At 30.9% G+C, this 9,262-nt stretch overlaps 2 protein-coding genes across 3 annotated transcripts in view; one reads left to right on the top strand and one right to left on the bottom strand.

Moving 5' to 3' along the window:
* The window catches only part of LOC111622648 (basic leucine zipper and W2 domain-containing protein 2-like), an 80,201-nt gene extending 79,577 nt beyond the window's left edge, over positions 1 to 624 (bottom strand). The window contains exon 1 of the mRNA XM_023365060.1: positions 527 to 624. The gene's annotated coding sequence lies outside the window, so the exon portion shown is untranslated. The remainder of the gene's footprint in view (positions 1 to 526) is intronic.
* Positions 12 to 9,262, top strand: part of LOC111622649 (probable 39S ribosomal protein L45, mitochondrial) — a 24,424-nt gene continuing 15,173 nt past the window's right edge. Inside the window, exons 1-3 of one of the 2 annotated variants that reach the window (XM_023365064.1) lie at positions 12 to 115; positions 3,672 to 3,776; positions 3,851 to 3,995. In XM_023365064.1, the coding sequence (XP_023220832.1) occupies positions 92 to 115; positions 3,672 to 3,776; positions 3,851 to 3,995 (274 nt within the window). In that variant the 5' untranslated portion in view covers positions 12 to 91. Of the gene's footprint in view, positions 116 to 806; positions 947 to 3,671; positions 3,777 to 3,850; positions 3,996 to 9,262 lie in introns of those variants that run through there. The other variant, XM_023365063.1, reaches the window with a different exon arrangement.

Consider the following 9,262-nt stretch of genomic DNA (forward strand, 5'->3'; position numbering starts at 1 on the left):
CAATCGAAATTTTGGATTTTATCAGCACAATTAACAAAAAAAAACCATCTTGTATATACCTTTGGTACCTTTTGTTAATAATTGACAATAAATGATGATAAGGACTGTAAGACTGGTGAGAAATTGTTAATTATTCGTGTTTAATGGCTTATTTTGATATTTTACGGGGGAAAATTTCACAATACACTCCATCTGTGAAGTGTTTTCCCGTTTTTTTTTGCAACACATCGATATTGATTTTTGCTTTAATTTTATAAATCCGGAAATAAATTATAACTTAATTACGACACGAAAATGATCGATTTAATGTCATTAAGAAATAAAATCGAATTTTTTTTTCTTGTTTTGCTTTTTTAACTTCTGCCTTTCGCCATCTTTTGAGTTAGGCCTAACAAAGAATGATACTTTGATCTTAAACGCGTTAATTATACGTCATAATGAATTTAAATGGATTTCAAAAGCCCTTCCTTAACCTTTTCTAATTAATAAAATGTTATTTTCTACTTTAAAAATATACAAAACTTACGCCACAAAAATCTTCCAAAAACTCTTTTTCCCAAATTCTTCCTCGAAGCAACAAACAACGTGTAAAGGTTAGACGAGGATTTACTTGTATTATTTAATAGAGAAAAATTATTATTTTAATTTATTTATATTTTTATATCGTGAAAATATATTAATAAGTTAATAATTTTACCATACGACTTCGATTTATTTAACTTTTAAATTTCGACGTTAGGTTCGCTTAGTGAAAATCCTTATTTTTTACCATTGTTAAAGTTATTCTGATTGGCCGATGAAATTAATGTTTCTCCGTTTCCACCAATAATGTGAAGTTTGATGTGTTATTTTAGAAACCACTTTCAAAATGTCGCGTGCGTGTTTCTTGATCGGAAATGTTTGTATTTCTCGTGTTTCACGTGCTTGTAGTAATATTATAGATGTGGTAAGATGAAATCGTAATTAATGGAGTATCGATGATGTATAAAAGCTTATATTTCGTTTAATTGTTTTCTTTTATTTCAAACGTAGCATGAAAGTTAAAATATTTTGATAATAACTTAACAAAATATATACATATATGCTTATAGTTTAACAAGTATAGTTCGTATGTGAGGTCGTATGTCGAATATAATTTCATATTGTAGAATTACTTACTAATTAAGTTAGTAAATAAAGCTTTAATACGTTAGTAATGCCTTAATATGATATTTACGTAAGTGAGACGTGTAAGAATATTAAAATAATAATATTAGCATGCCAATTAGTTAAAATTACAGGAATCAATATTTTGCACTTTTCACCGGATGCTCACCCTCTGGTGTTTAGAAATAAAACCATTTTATTTGGGTCATTTGAATCGTTCTTGTGTATTGTCAGCAGGAAAGATGAATAGCAATAGGAAAAGCAAAGCTTTCTGTTACGTTACAAATTGCAATTCCAAAGCCGCGTGGATGCCCGATATAAGTTTTCATCTATTCCCACATGAAAAAAAGATGATTATTTGGAATTCGGAGAAACTCGTATGTGTAACCGATGGAGAGTGGATTCAACTTAAAAATTGGCAAAAACTTTCCCGATTATCCATCTTTACGGAAACAAGTTATGTTGTCAATTTTATAAGATTTCTCCTTAAAGTTTAAAATCCCAGTAATTTTGTGTGGGACAGATATCAGAGCTGGTGTTTGAACGCAGAGCACAAATATGTATAGAATGAACTCGCTTGTTTGTTTCGATAATACTACATAAAATGACCTGTCGCGCTAACGATAATTGTTCTCGTTCTATAAAATTTCTTGATAAATGGCTTTGAGCAGCATATGTTGGACGGTAATATATGATTAATTTACATTGACTAGTTACAAACGACCCAGATAAAGTAGCCATTTTGTAAAAGTGCAGTGCCTTCTATAGTTTGTGAAACATGCGAATTACATTAGAATGGCCAAACCAATTTCTATGAAACTTTGTACATATATTCAGGATAGTCCTACTTTCCATACATACATATCCTCACAGTCATGAAACAAAAAGGGTGAGCAGCAGGCAAAACTGATTAATCTTGCAAACTATCTCTTCAGGAACTTTCTCCAAACCTTTCTGTCCGGACACACTTCCTTTGCTTTTGACCCACTTGTGTCTCTTCTAGCACACTTCCTCATATTCTATTTGACTGAACCCTTTATGTCCTTTCAGATACTCACCCACTTTTTCCAACTAAGACTTTCTTACCCTTCCTCTACTGCACTTTCCATCCACCTTTCCCATGTGTACTCTTCAATGGCACTTCTTTCATTCTCTCAATGTGGCCAAACCATCGTAGGACTGATTTTCCCACCTTTTTGACTACATTCTCTTTCCCCTCCCACTCTTCTTGCACTTGTTTATTCCTATTCCTAAAGTAGTTGTTATCCCACACACTACTCTCAAATATCTCATCTTATAAGCAGTAATGTGACTCCTGTGACTCTTCTGCCATATCTAAGTTTTGCTATTGTACATGAACACAAGAAAAAACACTCCCATATATGGCCATTTGAGCTTCTTTGGACATCGTTTTGCAAGTCTACTCATTGCACCTGCCCACCCACCTATGCTCCAGCATTTGCAACTACTTTCCATTTCCAATAATTTAGTTTTATAAGTTTTGATAGAATTTGCAAGAGTAAATAATTTACACCCTGTGCAGTACTAAATGTATTTCCATCACCATTTTCAACTGGTCAGATTGTCAGTGAATCCCTAGAACAGGTGGGCAACCATTTAAGTGTGTGTGCCAAAATTACCAAATCTATGATGCAAAATTTTCTCACACATCAACCAAAATTTTTAGAAGCATATTATTATTTGGTTGTCTTTTAAATATTGTGGGAATATTTTATATAATCAAAAATCCACATATACACACTTGATAAATTCTTCAAGAAAAATGAAAAAAATATATAAAATAATCTTAATTAATCAGTGTCTAGCTGCCTGGCTAATGACGCGACAACTAAACAGGATAAAACTTGTAAATCAGTATATTGCAGATATAGATGTCTGGGAAATAGGATGTTTGTTTCTTTATTGCATTTTTATTTAGTATCACTCTACTCAATAAAACTATTCTATTAAGTTAAAATATACAATTCAGCAAAGATGTTGGATATTTATTTTTTAAGGTGAGTTCTGGGTTGCATTCCAGAAAAAAGTCGTTGGCTTGCCATATTTGGCACACATGCCAAGGGTTTCCCACCTCTGCCTAGAATTTTGATGTAAAATTGTTTTTGATCAAGTCTATTATAAGTACATCATTTTTGTATGAATATATTACCTTTACTTATATCATTTTTCAAATTTAAGCTGGGTGCAATATCATATTAAATCAGAAAAACTGAATTTAATATGATGGCATTTTCATTTAGATGGTGAAATTAATTTAATTTGATGCAGAAAGTTTAGCAAATTAATTAATACAAATATAATCAAATAATTTTTAAAAAATTGCTATTTTTTTGTATTAACTATCAGTTTTATTAAGTAATTAATGAAATAGCATCTAAATTATTAAACTATGTAATTTCAATGAGTTTTAAATAATAAAGGCATATTTATTACTTGTGATATTTGTAATATTTATTATAAATATGTATATATAGTAATCTTGAATATATTGATAACAATTTTAGAATGATGCACTGTGTAATATTACAAAGAAACATTTTCATGTTAATTCCTATCCACTGTATTCAAAACATTGGAATCCGAAATTCAGAAAGGAAAGAGGACTAAAGGTATGCTGAAATTCATTATTTAAATTTGTGAATTTTGTTTGATGATCTAATAAGTTTCAAATCTATACATGAAGATGTTGAAGTTAGAATTGCCGGATTATGATGAGTTACGAAGAGAAAAGGAATTAACGCCAGAAGAAATACGAGCCAAAATGAAAGAAAGAGGAATAGCACCTCCTCGTCCGTGGAATGAAAAGCCTATCTTTATAAGTTGTACAGGTAAACTCCTTAGTAACTTATTAATGAAATTTTGTACAGATGACTTTTGTGTTTTATTCAAAGGCATTTCAGTTCAAAATTTTTTTTAATGTTGAATTTACAGAGAAGAAATGTATTATAGAGAATAATAGCTTTCTCTTATCATATCTTCATCTGATTTTTTAAATTAAGTAAAATACCAAATACCAAAAAGATGTCATTACATGCACATATTTTTAGGTTTCTGTTAGGAGCATATTAATAATAATGATAATATAGTATTGATCTGAAATTCTTCAACTTTGTCAAAATTTATATCTGTTGCTCTTCTCTTTTGAGCTATTTTTTCTTTTAATATTTTTTTCATTGCATCCAGATAATTTAACTCCTTTAATTTTATAATATGTAATGCTATCTACATTGCACGTTTGTTTATATCCTTCTAAAGAACTATATAAAAAAAGCTGTAAATTTGATATCAGTTTCAACTTTTTGAAGGGAAGGGAAGATCTTTGTGTAGGATTATCAGATTTTTCTTTTAGAGCATTCTTAAAATATTCGTATCTGTAACTAATAGTTGCATTAACAATCTTATACTACATTTGCACACAATCCACAACTCACTTCAAACTGAATTTACCTACAATCTGGATTGTGACTGTCACCAGTCGAACGTCTTGCTGTTCGCATAGGCAGTCCGCTTGAGAAGAACATGGCTATTATACACGATGATAAAACTGACAAAACTACGCGGTAAGTCACGAACACCAACAAACAAAATGAAAGTTTTGGTTAGAAATAAATACTTTTTCTTGCCATATATCTAATAATAGACAGATGTAATCGTCTCTCCAAATATATTTTTTATTTCTGTCGATAGCCCAACACATGTTCTGCAGCCATCTTGTATTTTCTCACCCGTGGGATTGTGGATTCTCTCTTATGACTGGATGTAGTTTCAAGAATTCTCTCAAGTCAATCGCAATTGAAATGGTCGAGAGAGGTCACACCACGACAAAGTTAACGACCTTGGTCACAATCTAGATTGAAATGCTCGGTGCAAATGGGGTATTAGTATTTGCTGACCAACATGTCTTAAAAATTTAGAAACCTCACATTCCAACAATAAATGGCTTTTTAGTATTTTTCATATTTCTGTTGAAGCAGCAAAGAAATTATACAAATTTTGAACAAGTAGAAATAATTCTGTGGCTTCTAAACAATTTTCCACTGCTGATTCTCCAGTTAAATTTATTGAATGTGCTGCACAAAGCACATGAATGGCAAGATTATTTTTTGACTTTATACAAGCTTAAGACCATTATAAACACTTTTGCTTTCTTAATTTTCTGAAATATTAATAAATTCATCACAAATGACACAAGTTTGACACAATAAGTAGTACCTTAATTGAGTAACTGTTATTGTAACAACAGAACTTTACCTATCCTAAGCAATATATTTTTCCAGTAGTAAATAATTTTTGTTGCCTCCATTATAGAATAATTTTGAAAATATTCTTGTTTATTATTTAATCAATTACAAATATTCAGGTATTTTCTTTGTGAAGGATGGAATTTTCATATGGAGTAATTTGGTCTGCATGTTTCCAATCATTAAATCTCACACTGAAACTACTGGATATTCACCAAATAATTTACAAGGATTACAAAACAATTTTCCAGTTGAATTCAAGTATGATAACCAATTTTGATTTTGTTTTTTACCATTCAGCAGAACATGGTAAAACATTGAAGAATTTTTCAAATCGAGTTTTATAAGCAACTTTTGATGCATGTAAGTCTAATTTATTAATATCAATTGGTGATTTTTTGTTAACATTAATTATTATTTGCAAAATTTTAGTACAGTTTAAATCACTTCAAGTTTAGAAGCTTAAACAGTGCTATTCACAGCTCTGGTATGTCAAGTGTGGGGGAGTTGCATGGTGACATTGATGCAGTGAAAAGGGATTCCCATATGAACAGTGTTCTTCAGTCTCCACAGCATTTTAGAAGTGAAGTTTCTGACCAAAGTGGATCAAATTTATCCTCTATCACTTTTTTAGGTAGTTTTTATGTACACCTGTATTATTTATTTTTGTATTTCAACTCTTTGAAAAATCTGGAATATATGCTATATCCTTACAAAACCCAGTAACTTGATCAAAATTATTATATATTGGGATAACTGCTAGAATGCTCCACCTAAGATGTTGTACATGTACATAACGGGTGTACAACAGAACTAGCTAAAAAAGTGATAGGGGATAAATTTGATGTTCTTTGGTCACAAACTTCACTTCTAAAATGCTGTGGGACTGAAGAACATTGTTCATACAGAAATTCCTTTTCATTGCATCAATGTCGCCATGCAACTCCCCAACACTCAACATACCAGAGTTGTGGATAGCACTGTTTAAGCTTCTAAACTCATAAGTTGCGTAGTTTGCGATAAAACATCTCGCATTATCAATGGCACTGCTGTGTATTTATTTATTTTTGTATTTTAACTTTTTGCAGCTTATTATAGTAATCAATATTTTGGTTTACATTTTCATTGTCTTCTAAATCAAAATTCTTCGCACACTGACTGGCTTCTTGAATTTATTTTTTTCCTATTTTCCTTTTGTATGTTCATTTTCTTTTTTCTTTTCCTGATTCAAAATGACACTCATACTAGGTTCATTGTCACTTTTTGAAAAACTTTAACAATGGAACTTTTGTTGTGAATGTGTCCTGCTTCATTATCTTTTCTTCCTTTAATTTATGGTATTCATAACCACTTTTTTTTTTTTTTTGCAAATTTATCTTTACATGTATTTATTATGTAATAGCAGTTATTTGCAAAAATTAAATCTATATACACATATCAAATGATAAGAAGTCATTAGAATAATAATAAAATAAATAACTGCATATATCAAACAAATATTTTTTATCCTAAAGTGTACTTTTTATACACTTTTACTCATGGATATGATAGTAGTAATAGCAAATAAAATTAATTATTCATTTTGTATTTGATATAAATAGATATAAATTAAAATAAAATCAAAAAGTTGATTCACTTACAATGTAATAAAAGTGTAAAAGATAATTTTATCAGTTAAAAATCAAATAAAACATAAAAGACCCTTATGACATGGCAGCTGCTGGCACCCATTAGACATAGTGCTCTAGGGCTGCAGCCCTATTAGCTTAATGGTTAAGTTGTTGCTAATTATCAAAAGTATTCTAATAATTAATGACTGACAAAATCATGTAAGATCACTGGGCCTAATTCTAACACTAATATTACAAGGGAAGAAAGTGAAGGTTAGACAAGGGGATAGGAAAGGAAGAGAAAGAAAATGTAATATTTAGACAACATATCCCAATGGCAGCCCCGTAGAGAGATAATATAGGCCCTGATAAAACCTCCCGGTATCTCCGCCTTTCCCCTAACCACATTTACCCATCTGCCTTGTCCTAACAATCCAACTGGATCTAACCCACCAATCTTTTTATTTGGGGGTGATTTTTCCATATTCTCTTCTCCACACACCACGATGATATGTCCTTGCAAAGAAACAAAGTCAGGCTTTCAGGCCCTCTATAAGGACCTGGGCCTCATTTCTACAGTAACACTTTCCTTCTTTCATCAGAGTTGCCCAATGGATAGGTGATAGAAACAGGGTGCCCCTAGTGAGTCAAGCCAATGGCCAAGTAGCATAGTGAGAAGTGACTGACAACTTCCAAATCAGGGTAGTCACTTAGCTCAATAGTTAAATAATAATTTAAAAAGTTCAGCTTGACACCACATCGAAATTAATCAACAAAACAGATGAAAAATTTTATATCTTTAGATGATAAGTCTTTAATTATGAGTTACAAAATGCAAAAATAAAATCTGCTGGCTAGTACTTTTGATAATTGTACTTATCTTCGAGCAATCAAACTGAAAATAATCATTTTTTGAAGTATCATTAAAATTAGAATAATAAAATAAAGTTCTGTTTTCTTAACTTACCTTACAAATGAATTGAATGGAAAAAGAAAACATTCCAAAATCTATGTTTTCTAACATTTTCAATCTTGGATATCAAACTACTTTCGTTTCATTACATACAGCTGGAATAAGCATTAACTTTGCATAGATTCAGATAAATTAGTATCAAGAATACTTTTGCTTTTTCTGCTCTGATGAAAATTACTAAATAAATATGTTTTAGCTATAAAATACCGTATTAGCCCGAATATAACGCGACCCCGAATTTAACGCAACTCCAAAATTTTCATAAAGATATTTAGAAAAAAAATAATACTCATAAAAGAATTCAAAGAAAGTAAAATTCAATCAGATAAGCATTTATTTATGTAATTACANGCTAATAACACAGGCAACCTCTGTAGGAAAATGTCCTTGTTTATATTACATTCCATTACTTAAACCCCGAATTTAGCGCAAGTCGATTTTTTAACAGAAAATAAATGGTCGAAAAATATCGTGTTATATTTGGGCTAATACAGTATATACAATGTGTCTGAAAAGTTAGTGTGAAGTTAGAAATTTGTAATGATGTTCAAATAATATATATGGCATTGTACACAAGACCCATAAGTCATACTTCCATCAATTCCACTTTACGGTAGACGGCAATACTGTTTGCTCACAGACATTCTGGTTTTCAGACTATGCTTTTTTGCAAAACTTCTTTGCTCACAGGAGAGTGGGCAAAGAAGATATAAGTAATCTCTTGTGGAATCTGGTCCACTAAGTCTCTGGACTTCACGAGTCTTGATTTGGGGTCTCTGTGATACATTTCAGCATATGCCATAGGAAAAACTGCAATATCATATATAAAATTTCACTTTTATTAAAACTTTACTTAAACTTTTCCACTGCACAGTAACTTTTTGGACATCTTGTATAATTTGGATGTCCAAATTGAATGTTAAGCAGTTTTATATTAAATTTATCTGTTGCAGATGTCTGTTGAAGCAATAGTATACAAAAGTAGGAATTGCATTGCATATTCTAACAAAATAATAATCATTGGAAGATTTATTATTATTATTATTATTATGTGTTGGGTTTAGTGGGTTATACTCGGTACAAACCGGTGGCTGTGTACTATGCCGGACCAGAGTCAAGGCATAGCAACCAAAACAAAACTAAAATTAAATGTGTGTGTCAGTGTCTGTATTAAGGAATTTCCTAACAATATGGCATGTATTCAATATAGTGGCCTTCTGTAGTGTGATGTATGTATTTCTACTCAATTGTAATGTTCCCAGGCTTTTGTG

This window comes from Centruroides sculpturatus, unplaced genomic scaffold, assembly GCF_000671375.1.
Source record: "Centruroides sculpturatus isolate CEXI.00-Female unplaced genomic scaffold, Cexi_2.0 scaffold340, whole genome shotgun sequence".
In the NCBI taxonomy this organism is placed as follows: domain Eukaryota; kingdom Metazoa; phylum Arthropoda; class Arachnida; order Scorpiones; family Buthidae; genus Centruroides; species Centruroides sculpturatus.